The sequence below is a fragment of the Squalius cephalus genome (genome assembly GCF_949319135.1).
Source record: "Squalius cephalus genome assembly, chromosome: 19".
In the NCBI taxonomy this organism is placed as follows: Eukaryota; Metazoa; Chordata; class Actinopteri; order Cypriniformes; family Leuciscidae; genus Squalius; species Squalius cephalus.
The window spans coordinates 18,671,431-18,688,441 of NC_137140.1; the positions used below are offsets into that span (position 1 = coordinate 18,671,431).

Here is a 17,011-nt window from a genome sequence, read left to right on the forward strand (position 1 = left end):
CAAGACGAATTATATCTCATGTTTAACCACTACAGAGACGCCAGAGTCAGCGGCAGAGTCAGCGGTCAGAACGACTAGCCGAGGAAAGGCTGTTCCAGGCGGGGTACATGAGCGCCGAGCGCCTGGTGATCGTCTGGATCTCACAACCTGGATAAAATTTTCATGAATCTTTATAAATAAACCACAGATTTGAGCTTTAAACAACTACATTCTCGCCTGAAAAACTCTTAAAACTACATTTCATGATACAAAAACAGTAGTATTATATTTCAACTGTATATTAAAAAATGGCGCTTCTTATGTTGTCATTCTCCTTGGCGCAGCCTATGCTCGTTATCAGCTGTCAGTCAAGCTGTCAATCAAAGTTAACCACGCCCTTATTTGTCATACATTTTATATCTAAATACGATCTAAACTAACGAGTTCGAAAAAAATCACCCCCCTCACAGTTGTCAGGCACTCGGAACCTATCGAAAAATACAATAAAAGTCCATGGGACCAACCTGTAAAAACATAAATTTATGCTGTGAAAACGGACATTTTAACATGGGGTCTATGGACATTTGCTCCCTTTTGGGACCTGCCCCTAGCGGATTTTCGATGTATTGCAGTTTTTCGCACTTCCGGGTAGGCTTCATTTTTCAGATTAGAATGTTGCCGCTTGCTTAAAACACTCTGTAGTACTATGGACTCATATAAACACTGAGCAGTGTTAATTTAACACCGGGGATTTTGCTCTGACATATTTCTTCTGCTCAGAAAAAAAATCCAGGATGGGCAGCGCGCTCGCCTGTCAGTTTGAGCCGTGGAGTTCACTTCGAGTCTGGTTTAAAAATAATTAATAATTGTATTCTTATCTCATATATATTTTATGTTTTTATTTTATTTAACAATAGCCTAATGGATTTATTTCTTAAACTCACTGAGGATAAAGTTCATTTCAACATGGTGTTTAAATGATTAAAACTAACTTTACAATGCTTGTATTCTTATCTCATATATCTGTTATTTTACATGTTTTTATTTGTCATCATTGCTATTTCTTAAACCCGTTTCAATCTCTCAGAAAGATTCAATGAGCTGTGGACCTCAGCAGATAGACGCATTAGGATCACCTCATTATGGTAAGTTCAACACATGTTTAAAACTTACTTTAAAATACTTATACTTAGACAAATTAACATCTTATTTCATATATCTGTTATTTTATATGCTTTATTTGTCGTCAATGCTATTTCTTAATCTCATTCCCAACAACACAAGACCCAACTCCTGTTCCAGGAGGAGGCAGTGAATTTGTCAAACGTGCCCATTGAGTACCTCGATCTGAAAGAGGTGTTCAGTAAGTCCCGTGCTGCTTCTCTTCCTCCGCATCGTCCCTATGACTGTGCTATAGATTTACTCCCAGGTAAGTCTTCACCTAAAAGCAAGTTATACTCGCTTTCTGCTCCAGAAAGGGAGGCCATGGAGAAATACATTTCTGATTCTTTGGCATCCGGGTTCATCCGTCCTTCCTCTTCTCCAGCGGGGGTGGGGTTCTTTTTTGTGGGGAAAAAGGATGGTTCTCTGCGACCCTGTATTGACTACCGAGGGTTGAACAACATCATGATAAAGAGTACTTACCCTTTGCCCTTGATGTCTTCAGCTTTCGAGCGGTTGCATGGAGCCTCTGTCTTCACAAAATTGGATTTACACAATGCTTATCATTTGGTTCGCATCAGGAAGGGGGATGAATGGAAAACCGCATTTGACATCCCAAGGGGCCATTTTGAATATTTGGTCATGCTGTTCGGGCTATCCAACTCCCCAGCGGTTTTCCAAGCACTCGTCAATGACGTGCTGAGAGATATGGTAGACCAGTTCATGTCTACCTGGATGACAAATTGATTGTTTTCTTCTTCTCTCCAGGAACACGTTCAGCACGTCAGACAAGTGCTTCAGAGGTTGCTAGAGAATGGGCTTTTTGTCAAGGGGGAGAAATGCGCTTTTCATGCACAGTCTGTTCCTTTCCTAGGTTACATCATCTTGTCTGAGGGAGTTCGTATGGATCCTGACAAGGTTAAGGCTGTGGTAAATTGGCCAAGTCCAGATTCCCGTAAGGCCCTACAGAGGTTTCTGGGGTTCGCCAATTTCTATCGGCGTTTCATAGACTGCCTTGACATCCCCCAGAATGACTTTCAGGTGGTCCAATACAGCCAATACAGCCAAAGCTGTATTCACCAACCTAAAGAGTCGCTTCGTTTCGGCCCCCATCTTGATAGCCCCTGATCCTTCACGTCAGTTCGTGGTGGAGGTCGACGAGTCAGAGGTGGGGGTAGGTGCAGTTCTTTCTCAGCGCTCTTCCACAGATGACAAGATGCACCCTTGCGCGTTTTTGTCCCACCGTTTATCACCTGCCAAACGTAACTATGACATTGGTTACAGAGAGCTGTTAGCAGTCAAGTTAGCCTTGGAAGAATGGCGTCATTGGTTACCTTGGGGTAATCTTACCCCAAGTCTGGAGTACCTTTTATCGTTTGGACCGATCACAAGAACCTGGAATATATTAGATCCGCCAAAAGACTCAACTCTAGGCAGGCTCGGTGGGCACTTTTTTTCGGCCGTTTTGATTTTTCCCTCTCGTACCGCCCGGGTTCCAAGAACATCAAACCCGATTCTTTATCTCGTATTTTTGATCAATCCGGATGCCCGTCCACTCCAGAGTGCATTTTACCCAAGACACAATTTATCTCCACCCTCACATGGGAGGTCGAATCGAAGGTCAAGACAGCCTTAGAATGGGTAACGCCTCCGCCTGGTTGCCCACCGAGTCGGTTGTTTGTGCCGGAGGAGTTACGGTCCGACGTCATTCGATGGGGTCATTGTTCCAATGTGGCTTGTCATCCAGGAGTAAACCGCACCTGTTTTGTGGTAAAACATAGATTCTGGTGGCCATTAATGGCTCGCGATGTTCGCAGTTTTGTCTTGGCTTGCTTGGACTGTGCCACTGGTAAGACTACCAATCGACCCCCAGATGGGTTACTCCAACCGCTGTCTGTCCCTTCGAGACCGTGGTCCCACATAGCGCTAGAATTTATCACCACCTTCCCACCCTCTCAAGGCAGGACGGTCGTTTTGAACGTAGTGGACCGGTTCTCAAAGGCGGCACATTTTATTCCCTTGCCTAAATTACCGTCCGCCAAAGAGACAGCGGTGACTGTCGTAGATCACGTCTTTCGCTTACATGGCCTCCCGATGGACGTGGTTTCCGACAGGGGGCCCCAATTTGTGTCCAAATTTTGGAAGGAATTCTGTAAATTATTGGGAGCGAGTGTCAGTCTGTCTTCGGGGTTTCATCCCCAAAGCAATAGCCAAACCGAGAGAGCCAACCAGGACTTGGAGAGAGTGTTGCGAGTGTTGAGAGTGTTATCCAAGAATCCTTCCTCCTGGAGTCAGCAGCTCTCAATGATTGAGTACGCTCATAACTCGTTACCAGTGTCATCCACGGGCCTCTCCCCATTTGAGTGGAGCGCACCAAGGCTAAGGCCGATCGCCACCGGTCAAAGCCTCCCATGTACGTCGTTGGTCAAAAGGTGTGGCTTTCAACCAAGAATAGTCCGCTCTGCTCCATTTCTAACAAGTTAGCTCCCAAATTCCTCAGCCCGTTCACTGTCACCAAAGTCCTTAGTCCGGTGGTAGTCCGACTCAAACTTCCTCCTGCGTACAGGAGAATTCATCTCGTCTTTCATGTCTCTAAATTAAAACCTGTGTTTCATTTGCACATTAATCCGCCGGCCCCAGTTCCCCCACCACCGCGACTCGTAGATGGGGAACCAACATATTCGGTCAATCGTATTCTGGACTCAAGGCAGAGGGGAGGCAGATTTCAGTACCTGGTGGACTGGGAAGGTTACGGTCTGGAGGAGAGAAGTTGGGTACCTGCTAGAGACATTCTGGATCACTCCCTTATCGATGATTACAATCGACAGGTAGGTTCGTCTGGGAGCGCCAGGAGTCATGTCACTGTCATGAATTCACTGTCTCTCTCTTCCTGTGTGTTTGTGTGTGCTTGTGGGTGTGGCCGCTGATTACCTCAATTATCATCAGCACCAGCTGCGGTCTATTAGCCATGCCTTTATATGCTTATTGTCTGCTGTCTTGTGTTGTCAGATCGTTGTTTGATGTCCCTGGTGTTGAGTCCTGTTTCCTGACCTCTTAGCCACCTGTCTTCCTGGATTTTGATTCTGTTCCTGAGAGTTCCTGGATTCCTTTGTGGATTTTTCCTTCCTGGATATCTGTGAATTGTGCCTGACGATCGTTAGATTCAGCACACGTCTTCACCTTCACTTCTTACAGGGTTGCTTATCAACGTCCCTGCGTCACCCTGTTTGCTGTGATCTTCACCTATCACTTGAAACTGTTCTCACTTGTGGTCAATAAACATTTATTCTCGCTATTGCATCACCTGCTTATTTTAACATTACACAGGCTTCTTCTTTTTTCCCAGCCACATAACTAAGATACATTCATGTGGAATTGAATCAGCTTCAAGACTCAATGGTGTTCGTAGGCCGCCCCGCTTACAGTTACAAGATCACAGCAATTATTCCCTTCACCAAGGTTTAAGCTACGTCCTTGCTTCAGGTTGAATGATTCTCATTGGCTAAGAAATAGATAAACATAGTAATTTTCCACACATATACAGATAGACTGAAGCATATCTCCATCGATTATGCAGATGACACTTGGACCCTGAAGTTAGGCACGTCGTGACCTTCCAGGTCGCAGATCTGGGTTGCTGGGTGCCAGCATGTCCCGAACAACAACTCAGTCAATCTCCAATAATGCCAGTGGTTCCTTAACCTGTAACCAAGAAGACTAACACACACACACCGGCACACAGCTTTTCCAAGGTTGGTTTTGGCCTGGCTCTAACTATAAACAGGAGAGTCGTCTCAAAACATCAAGATGATACGTTCTTTCTCTCAAGGAAATGGACACTTCAGTCAAAATGGAAAGTAAGGCTTTACAGTATTTCTCGATTGCTTAAACACATTTCTTGAAACTATGCCTCGTATTCTCAAAACTGTAAACACAAATCCATAACGTCTCACCCAATTCCCCAAGCATCCTATTTTCAGGTCAAAATGAAGCTCTACACTCAAAACCATTCACTCTTGCTGAAAAACCAAACTTTGCCCTCAGACAGGACACACAAGCCCTCAAAATCACACACACTACAACATAGTCTAACACACTGGTGCAATAAATTCAAAACAACATTTCCAAAACTGGTAAGTTATGTTGCTTGTGGTTCCCCCCCCCCCCCTCACAAACCTTTTCACATGATGAACACAAAAGACACAACCAATGGATACATTTGCACATTTTTATTCATTCATGTACTACACAGTACAACACACACACAACAAAACAACACAACATTTTTCTTTTTTTTTATTCTCTCCTCTAAATTTTTTTTTACATTTACTTGATTGATTTGTGTGTAGAGTTCTGAGAATATGAGGCATGCTTTCAGAAAATGTGTGTAAACAATCGAGAAAAACTGTAATTTTGCAGGAGAATTGAGGGGTTTTGCCCATTGTGTGTGTGTTTTTTGATTTGTGTGTAGAGTTCTGAGAATATGAGGCATACTTTCAGAAAATGTGTGTAAACAATTGAGAAAAACTGTATTATTCTCTCCTGAATTTTTTTTTTTTATATTTACTTACAGTAAGATGTGTGTGACCATCATATGACAGCAAAAGAGCACACACAAACCTTATTCTAATATGGAATTGTATTGGAAGGGTAAAGAGTGTTGGAACATGACAGGAGGGCCTCCACTCAAGGAGACAATATGATGAACACATCTAAGAATGTTCCACATATGGTTAAAATACCATCATTTCCCTAGAAAGATAACATTCTGGAAGTCAAGACTATAAAGGAGAAAGGATGCCCTCCCTTCACTGTCACACTCTGCAGCCACTCTGTGTGACTGTACGACTGCTGGCCTTTTCTTGCAAGAAAATAAACCTCATCAAAGATATTGGAAATGTTTATCTTTTATTCAGTGATAGCATTTTGTTTGCCACGCACCTCCCTTAAGGTTCTCGAGGCGACGGTAAAGCGACTCAAATTTGGCCTTACTCGTAGCCCAGCCTCCCTCATAGTCATACAATTGATAAAGACATGGGCAACTAGTGGCTTGAATTTCATCTGAGACGGCTTGTCTTCTTGCCCTTGCCCTTCGTCCTCCTCCTCCTCCTCAAACTCTTCCTTCATGTCTTTCTGGATCCATTGTTCCAAAACTCAATAAACTTTTATCTATCTATTGAAGAATCTGATTGATGTGTGTTCAATTTTGACTCTTAGTGTTTCCACCTGGGTAATTGTGTGCTAACTGAGCTGAAGCTGTGCTGACTTGAGTGAACAATATTGAATGCTAGTGCTTTCTAAATGACAACTTGGTGTAGGCAATGAGAAATTAAGGGATTTGTGTGTAGAGTTTTGTAGTGACAGTTCAACAAATCTGACTCATGTGTCAAAACAGGGAATAGTGTTTATAATTTAGTGAAATGGGTGTGCTTTTTGATAAATGGCATTATGGTTTTGAAATTTTAGTTCAAAAGCCTGGTTATAGTGTTTAAGCAATCGAGAAAAACTGTAACTGAGAAATGGTCCCTTAAACTATTGACTTCAATGACCATCGTTGTCAGGGTATCCTAGAAAAGCAGATGGATGTATTAACACATGTTAAAGAAGTCCATACTTCAGTTCTGGAAGCCCAGCTAAATGAGCAAGCATTGTTACTGCATTCCTGATATCAGCTTCAGTCACCTCTCAGATTTTAATCCAGACATTAGAGAATACATGAAAAGAACATTTCAGTAATCACACTGATAACTTCTGTAACAAAGTAAAATCTCATAAGCCAAGAGAAGTCATTCAACTCATTTGATATTTAGAAGGAAAAATATTGATTAATACCTTGATTATAATCACTAATGAGATATACACATGATTTGTGCATTGTTTGTTTGGGAGCGGAGCATGCACAGTCAGCTCTCGAGGGGGCTGACTGTGTTCATTGTGAGCAGCTATCACTGCATTCGCAAATCTTAGAAGAGAGTGCCCAAGCTCGTGGGCCTCGTTTAGATTGTGGGGTTCACAAACGGATCTACAGCCTTTTCTCTGTCCTCACCCACTGGATCTAGCGCTCTCTTTCCCTGGGTGTCAGTCCAACGTAGCAGCTATCCCCTGCCGGGGTCATGTTAAATATCGACTGGCTGACCGAGAGGCAGGTCTACCATTTCTTCTCGATCTCCACACTGAGGTGTCGAGATCGTGGAATAACCCCTTTGCTGCAGGTCAGGCCAGTGCGTGTCTGCATACTATGTTTCTTTTGCAGGTTTACCAGGCCGACCTGCTTCGAGACCTGAATGAGTGCGACAGATTTGTCTCTCCTGGCCGCCAAGGAGACGGCCACAGCCATCAGTCATTCTTTGGCAGCCCTGGGGGCTATGAAGTGGCATTTCTGTCTCAATTTATCTGAGCTGAAAATGAGAAAGATAAATCTTTTTTGTTAGATGTTCCACTATCCTCTACCTTCTGGCCTCTTCGGTAACTCCATAAATACTGTCGTCGAGAGGTTTTAGGAGGCTAAAAAGCAAGCGGCAGCGTTTCAACGCTACTTCATTGCCAAGCTAAGCTCAGAACTCGGGGTTGCTGGGCGGGAGCATCCCCAGCCATCAGCCAGCTCCTCGTATAGAGCACAAAAAGAGAGTGTTGCATGGTGCTTCAAGTCCACCTGGGTTGAACTCACTTGACCTGAATAATGACACTATTGGCTTGTTGCTGCTTTTCAGGAGAATTTAAATTTGTTACTATGGCAAGCAGGGAACAGTGGGAACAAAGTGAGGCCAGTGGCGCGAGTAAGTCTTCAGTCTCACAGAGGAGCTTCGGAAGGATAAAAGGAGGAGTGACAACAGTGCAAGATAAGAGAGGATCAGGCATGGACTATTTATGTTGCGTTTTATTATGTTTGCATGCGGCAGTCGTGCGTGAAGGGCTGCTGCTTTTCTTTCATTTTGTTGTTTGTCTACCGTATTGTTATGAATTTAAGACAATGTTTTTTTCTTGGAAATACATCTGAAAAAATGGGGTCATCTTATATTCGCCATCTAAACTTTTACTTGTCAATAATACAACGGCAACAATGGGGATTGCCAAATAGCCTGCCCTCCGATGCAGCGATCGACATCCGGTTCTCCGCGGGAGCCCTGAATGAGATGCTGAGACCTCCATGAGAAAGCCCAACCCCAGCCAGAAGCTGAAATGGCCTTCTGTTATGCAGAAGAACAAGATCGGGGCATAACAGAGGGGACTCCACCTCTTTTGAGGTATCTCAGTCTCGACCTCAACATCGCAATGGTCATCTTGCCGCAGTGGGTTCATGATTTATCAACGAATGCCACCTCAGCGTGCTTCCGGCCGAGACACGTCAGGCAGAGATTGTGGCCGTCAGACGGGGCCAGGAAACGACCGCATCCAGAAACACACAGGTGGAATGACATATTTAAAAAGATGCAACGTCACACCCGTGTTTACTCTTTTAGAGAAACTGCTCTTTCGATGTTGAAGCGCTCAGGTGTACAGCCGCTGCACTTGACCATGCACACACTCAGCAACCGCGACCTCCGCTGGAACACATAAACAGGCTTCCCTCTTGTTCCGTAGACACACTGAACAATGATTGAGAGCAGAGTGAAGACAAACATCCGCTCGGCTCTGAAACGAAGGCTTAATGCGAGTAATTCGCACGCTGCCTTACATACCCGGAAGCGGGAGAGTGACTTGCAATGCAAATCTCACTCTCCAATGTACATTGGCTTGTTCTGTTACCACTCGAAGGTGGCTGGGCTCTCAGGCGAGATCCCAATTTGTCAGTTCAGTTCTGACGTAACGTCGAACTTGACTGGCTGAAAAGGAACCTTTAAATCATGCAAAATTATGTTTTAGTTTTTTTATGTAAAAATGCAGAAAGTTTTCTGTGATGGTTAGGTTTAGGATAGGGTTAGGATGTACTGACACTGTTGAGAGGGATTTTGAGACATTCCTCTTCCAGAGCAGTGGCCAGTTCACTATGTGATGCTGGTGGAGGAAAATGTTTTCTAACTTATATTTACATTTATGCCTTTGGCAAACGCTTTTATCCAAAGCGACTTACATTGCATTTCAAGGTACACATTTACATTGGCTTGCTCCTCCAAAATACCAAAAAGTTGGCTATGACAGTTACTCCTGTTGAATATGGTTCGTCTTACATGGTGGTAAACCGACATTACCCTGGATACCATAGCTCTCTCGCTACACCACAAAGACTTGCTGTCCTGGTCACAGATGAGCCAGAGACGTACACCAACAATTTTTTCCTCTTTTGAATTCTTATATTTCTAATTATGTTGTGTGGATTGCAATATCTTACAGCTGTGCCATTGCTCTGCTAATGCATCCTTCACACCCTGTTCTTACTGAAGGAATGGAAAATCAGTTAAGATTGGCCAACACTATATTACAACATTATATTAGCCAGTATTTCAGTTTCATTGTCCAACCAATAAATTGTACAGATCATTTATTAGACACCACATAAAAATGGAGAACACAGCATCCAGAGCATGTAGTTACAGACAATAATTACTATATCCCTCTTCACTGAAACTTACACCTGCTCTCAATGTCTGAACATTTTGTGCCTATACTTAGTCTGCTTTGCATTTGAACTCCCTTGTTTTAAGGCTTTGATTACATCTAGTATTTAGACAAGAATGCATGCTATATACAGTGTAAAAAAAAAAACAAAAAAAAAAACCTATAGTAATTGCAACTTAGTAAAGTGAGTATATTGTATATGTACTGGATTGTATTGTCTGTATATTACAGTTTTTTCCAATTGCTGACATGCTAAAATGATATGCACAGCACAATTATTTAAACTGACACACAGAGAGCAAAACCTCTTCTCAAGTCTCCAAAAGTCTAAACACATTTTCTGTTTTACACACATTTTGCAATTGAAAATGGCACTTTTTAAATGCACTGAACACAGTTCTCTGCATAAGACACAACAATCTGACATAAAGTCGCATGTTTGCCATTTCAAAACACTGTCATTCAAAATGAAGCTACATGAGCTAAATGGCCAATTGTGTCACCACACCTCAATGGTTACAGTTTTTCTCGATTGCTTAAACACTATAACCAGGCTTTTGAACTAAAATTTCAAAACCATAATGCCATTTATCAAAAAGCACACCCATTTCACTAAACTATAAACACTATTCCCTGTTTTGACACATGAGTCAGATTTGTTGAACTGTCACTGCAAAACTCTACACACAAATCCCTTTATTTCTCATTGCCTAGACCATGTTGTCATTTAGAAAGCACTAGCATTCAATATTGTTCACTCAAGTCAGCACAGCTTCAGCTCAGTTAGCACACAATTACCCAGGTGGAAACACTAAGAGTCAAAATTGAACACACATCAATCAGATCCTTCAATAGATAGATAAAAGGGCCCAAATAAGTTTATTGAGTTTTGGAACAATGGATCCAGAAAGACATGAAGGAAGAGATTGAGGAGGGATAAGAAGGAAGAGGAGGAAGGACAAGGGCAAGAAGACAAGCAGTCTCAGATGAAATCCAAGCCACTCTAGTTGCCCATGTCTTTATCAATGGTATGACTATGAGGGAGGCTGGGCTACGAGTAAGGCCAAATTTGAGTCGCTTTACCGTCGCCTCGAGAACCTTCAGGGAGGTGTGGTGGCAAACAAAATTCTATCACTGAATAAAAGATAAACATTTCCAATAGTCTTTGATGAGGTTTATTTTCTTGCAAGAAAAGGCCAGCAGTCGTACAGTCACACAGAGTGACACAGTGTGTGACAGTGAAGGGAGGGAATCCTTCATCCTTTATAGTCTTGACTTCCAGAATGTTATCTTTCTAGGCAAATGATGGTATTTCAACCATATGTGAAACATTCTTAGATGTGTTCATCATATTGTCTCCTTGAGTGGAGGCCCTCCTGTCACGTCTTAACACTCTTTACCATTCCAATACAATTCCATATTAGAATAAGGTTTGTGTGTGTTCTTTTACTGTCATATGATGGTCACACACATCTTACTGTAAGTAAATATATTTAAAAAAATTCAGGAGAGAATACTGTAATACAGTTTTTCTCAATTGTTTACACACATTTTCTGAAAGCATGCCTCATATTCTCAGAACTCTACACACAAATCAATCAAGTAAATGTAAAAAAAAATTTAGAGGAGAGAATAAAAAAAAGAAAAAGTAAAACAGGGGAAAAATGTTGTGTTGTTTTGTTGTGTGTGTGTTGTACTGTGTAGTACATGAATGAATAAAAATGTGCAAATGTATCCATTGGTTGTGTCTTTTGTGTTCATCATGTGAAAAGGTTTGTGAGGGGGGGAACCACAAGCAACATAACTTACCAGTTTTGGAAATGTTGTTTTGAATTTATTGCACCAGTGTGTTAGACTATGTTGTAGTGTGTGTGATTTTGAGGGCTTGTGTGTCCTGTCTGAGGGCAAAGTTTGGTTTTTCAGCAAGAGTTTTTTTCAGGTTTTGAGTGTAGAGCTTCATTTTGAACTGAAAATAGGATGTTTGGGGAATTGGGTGAGACATTATGGATTTGTGTTTACAGTTTTGAGAATACGAGGCATAGTTTCAAGAAATGTGTTTAAGCAATCGAGAAAAACTGTAATTGTTAACACTTCAATCTTTTTCAGTTTACTGTTTTTTGTGAGCATATTTTTGTTCAGTCTAATGTAAATATATCTGCTGTGCATATGTTGCACTGACTTGTTTGGTGAAAAAAAAAATGTTTCAACAGCATGTATCTGCAAATATTTCTGTGCATGTGAACAATCTGAAGAATTGTCTACAATTTGAACTATTTTAATATTATGGCAAAGCATACTAAAGATGAGAGTGATTTTCATTATGCCCAACAGTGTGTCGTTGGTTAGACAAAAATCTGCTAATATGAATGAAGTGTGTGCCATTTCGTGCAAAAGTTTGATTTTGATTTTGATAATGCTATATGTAGTTTTGATTGCAGTGCTTCATTTTGCAGGATATATTAGGCATTTTGCAGTTTGGGTGTGTGGTTTTGTGAATTGTGTTAAGTATTTTGATAAAACCAGCCTAGTTTGCAAAATTGTGTGTTAGCAATTGGAAAAAACTGTGAGCACTTGCATACTCTAAAAATACAGTAGTCCAACTGCAAAAGGCCAAAAGATCAAAGAAAACTCTAAATGAAAGCATGTTACAGTACACTCAAAAAAGGTGTACAACTGCAAAATCAAAGTCAGTGAGAGATTCATTCTGCCTCAGCATCACGTCTTCATGTTGGGTTCGGCCTGAAGACACATCACAGACAATGTTGTCTCTTACCAAGCAAAGGGAAAACACTCAGGTGTGCCGGATCCTGCCAATACTTCACACCTTGCTCTTTCTTTTCCTCATCCTTACACATACTCTTCGTTCTCTCCCTCTCAGATTGTTTATCAATTGTTGGTATCAACATTCAGTGACCTGTGCCAACATGTGCACTCTGAACTGACTTATATTTTGTACATACTGTATGGCTGAATAGACAAAAGAACTATTAAATACATGTACTTGAGGTGTAGCAATGTGTAGAAATCAGAGTGTTTAGTGGCATACAGTTTGGTATGTATCCTTTATTATCCTTTCCATTGTAACATCAAAATTGTGTTTACCGATTAAGCCTAATGTTACACACTACGCTATACATTAAATATATAACCTGAAACCAGTAGTCATACTTTTACTGTGAAAGGATATTGCTTTATTTTTAAAATGTACCCCCAATTACATGAGCCCATGGTACCTCAGCAAAAGTTTTGTGTGTTGGTTCAATATAACACACCAGTCCAGTGGTTACAGATATTGGCTTTTAAATGTTATATTTAAACATGTGACCTCTTGCTGAATAATATGGATAAGCTTTGTAGTATAATTGCTGTATAAGCTCTCCCATTAGTTGTTCGTTAAATCTTACATGTTGGGCCAAGCAGAGTGGGATTATTTCAGTGGAGCTGATGCTATTAAGCCACATGTTTGCCTGGTTCATTTTGGTCTCTGGCTTCAGTGCAGAAAGGGGATAATCAGAAGCTAGTATTGATGCGGCATTTTCAATTCCATTGTTCTAATGGGCTAAGCGGTAACCTGAGTGGGATATCCTTGTCATTCAGTATTGAGAGGCCCTCTTCACTGAAACTTACACCTGCTATCAACGTCTGTACCTTTTGTGCCTACTTAGTCTGCTTTACATTTGAACTCCCTTGTTTTAAGGCTTTGGTTACATCTAGGATTTAAAGGTTTATCTTTTGGAGTGAACTATAGTGTTGTATGTATATCTTGTATTGGACCAAATGATATAACTTATAGATAAGATGCTATGCCATCTCCATCCACACTGCCAGTAGAACCAGATGTTTGTGAAACATTGCGAGTTCTGTTCACAAATGATTGAATATTTATTTATTCTGATTTATTGTTTTATTTTATTACAAGTCAAAGGTTTGCTGAGAACATCATAACAGCGTAACAATCTGAAGTAATTCAAGAAGCCTTCTGTTGGACTTTACCTACTGAGGACATTGAAACATTGTTAGTATACTGTGCTAACAACAATCATTCATATTTTTAAAAAGCAATCTTTCACGGCCCAAATCTCTATACACCACTGTAGGCATATAATTGTCATATAATTGCAAAATAGCAATGCTGAAACGTGTAAGGCTAAACTTGCTTTCTGAAATGATCTGACTCAAGGAGACTATCAGGAATGACTTTAGCTTGTTTGTACCAGTTAGTTATAAGGTTGCTAAGCTCTATTTAATGTAACAGAGCTCACCTTTTTTCAGATGCACTGTGTATATTACAAAAGTAATAGTGCATTTTCTTTGTTTTGTGCTTATGCGTAGTGCACAGATGAATAAACTGTCGGTCAAAGCTTAATGATAAATGTCTCACAGAGTTAAAAGTTCATGCACAGTCACATGCTGATGGGTGTCTTGTATCGAAAAGTTAACTTGTATGTGAATATCACAGAATCCACAACATAAGTATATCTTAAATAAGCAGATTTAAAACACAGTAAACAAGATGCATTAGTTTAGTGACTTTATTTTATTTTCCCTGAACAGTTTTGCCATTGGTCATTTGGGGTGAATCGGACAACAAAACAGACACACGTATGCAAAAGTCAAGTACATTTATTTTATGTGCTGATTTTTATTTTTGAAAAGAAATCAGAAAGTGTAAAAAGTCAAATGAAAGATGAGGCTGCAGTGCTTATAGCTGAGGGCTCCAGTCATCTTTCAGGATAACACCATAGTCTGGAACTCTGTAGAGGTGGAGGAACATCAGGATTTAGATTTAGACAATTACTTTAGTTTAATTAGATAATGATATTATACTAGACTGATTTAACAGGGAAATTCCATACTAAATCTGCATGTGTCCCTAGTTTCAGCATGACCTAAAGAGGTGATATGAACACTAATTAATGAATAAAGCTAAAACAAGAAGAATATTTTACTCTGAACTCTCTTTCTCAGTAATTTGCAATGCAAATAAATAATTTGCAATGCTGCTTTCAGACTTTGTATTGTCTCAGACCGTGTATGACCGCTACTCAGGCTTGAAATAATAATTGGAGGTGACCCTGATCTTTGATCCTCTTATGCAATGCAGTGCTAGATTGTTTTTCACTAAATTTTCCATGATCTAAGACAGTTATTCAATCTTAGCACTTGCTGTCGCAGTAATGATCTGAGAAATGACATAATAGACGTCAAGCAAAGGATATAACAGAAACAGATGCAATGTAAAATAAAATACTCACTTTTTCTTTTTCCATCATTTTAAAGTGCATTCAAAATGGTAAAACACGTAGATGCATAAAGCAAATTAAATCAAAGAAACAATCTTATGAGAAAACAATACCGTCTACTCCAATCTTGCCGTCGCTATCATCATCTGCAGCTGTAAGGAGGCTCTTGATCTCCTTTTCTGTCAGGGTTCGTGCCCCCGGGAAAAATCGTTGGAGAAAGAACCTGATGTACACAAATCCATTTATGAGAAGAACAAAGTGATACACGTAGTCACTGAACTCTGACTCTCCTACTGCAGGCAGCTCTGCATTCTAGCATTTATGCAGTCACGTAGAGCTTAACTCATCAATCAAATGAATAAATATGATCTCTTTCACCTTTTCTGGCTAAAATGTGAGCTAAAAATGAAAGCCTCAAAGGACTGTTGTGAATGTCATCCCTCTAGCCCTGAGTTCGAGTTCTGCTGATGTCATTACATAATGCAGATAAATCACATAAAGCAGGGACAGAGAAAAAAAAACACATAATGACAGCATCTCCATGGATTACATTAGAAAAGGACTTAGTTTAAATGGAACTCTGGTATTATCAGGTAAGTCATGGTCATTTAATGTAAAGCTTAAACGAAAGTAATTCTCTTTATGCACCGGATTTCATGCGTGTCTATTGCGAGCATATTATTTTTTAGCATTAAAAGTGCTTTCTCTGATCACACTGAACAACGAGGGAGCATATTGAAGCAATAAAACGGTGTCTCGAGTAACATAAAATAGCAACAACATTGTCTATGGCTTTGCATAGCTTTACACATGAATTCAGTACCAGCCAAAATGACATACTTGAGCTCAGCCTCCTCAATAAATCCACTGTCATCCTCATCTATGATGCGGAAGACATCCTTCACCTCTTGGGGACTTTTCTGACTCAGGCCACAAAGTTGGAAGAACTTTTTATAACAAAAGGAGTCTGGAGCTGTTGGAGAAAAGCATATGTGATCATCTCAACAATTAATTTTATTATTGTTCTTATTATTATGATTATTACATTATTCAGTGCATTTTGTTCATCTTTGCCATACCTTGGCAGTCTTTGACAGCATTTTCAATGGCTTCAGCCGAGAGGATGGAAGTAAGTGACATATTCAAACTGTTGGAGAGAGAAAAAAAAAAGTATTCGCCTATTATTCTTATATTTTGTACTCTTTATGAACTTATTACTAATTTAATTATATTTATATAATTGTACAGTTTATGAACACACCCCCACACACATAAATTAAATAGAATTTAAAGAATTCACTCATTCAAAATGGATAGAAATAAGAGCCTAAGAAACATAAAGTGCAAATATTTGTAACATTTTAAAATCATCATCATCATTCACTTTCTAAAATATTTTGTCTAAATGCCCATTACACGACAATATCCTATTTATTGCAGTCTACTTTCTGTAAATCTAATCTATTTGCTGAAATATATCACTTTAAACTTTACATGAAATAAGTAAAAAAAGAAATAAAATAATAATAAAAACCATATAAATAAACATAAACATATGGTCCGTTTCTATGTGCTATTTGATGGTAAGCGGAAAGCAGCATCTGACCTGTGAAGACTTCTCCTCGCGCTGATCCAGAGGTAAGGCTGTGTGTGATAGCGCCTCTCATCCACTGACAACTTATATATATATGTATATGCTAATGGGACGGACAATGAGAGATGCTTGGGTTACCTGTCCGTGTATCAAATTCGTGTTGCACTGCTCGACTTGAATTTCTTGCCTAACTAATTATCCTTTACTATTTAAATGAGCCTCAGACCGAATGCACACACTTGCACTTCGCCCTAATAGTGCATACTTGGAAAGAAACGCTCCGCGCGTGTGTGTGTGTGCGTGTGTGTGTCTGTGTGGGTCTGTTACTCTTATCACAACCGTGACTGTTGTTTTCTCTAATGAAAACAATTAAACAATTCTTTAAACAATTACTTAAACAATTAAATGTTTTTCCCACTTTTCCTGTGACTTTTTCTGTAAACATATTACGGTACGTGTCATTCTCATTGGACAGACA

General features: G+C 40.2%; 1 protein-coding gene across 1 annotated transcript; it reads right to left on the minus strand.

Moving 5' to 3' along the window:
- Positions 1–14,216: 14,216 nt before the first annotated feature.
- Positions 14,217–16,806, minus strand: pvalb9 (parvalbumin 9). Its single transcript, XM_079851482.1, has 5 exons — positions 16,546–16,806; positions 16,019–16,086; positions 15,780–15,912; positions 15,053–15,162; positions 14,217–14,450 (listed from the first exon to the last, which is right to left on the minus strand). The coding sequence occupies exons 2-5, from the start codon at positions 16,077–16,079 to the stop codon at positions 14,425–14,427; spliced, it is 330 nt and encodes a 109-aa protein (XP_079707608.1). The 5' UTR covers positions 16,080–16,086; positions 16,546–16,806; the 3' UTR covers positions 14,217–14,424.
- Between the last annotated feature and the right edge of the window lie 205 nt (positions 16,807–17,011).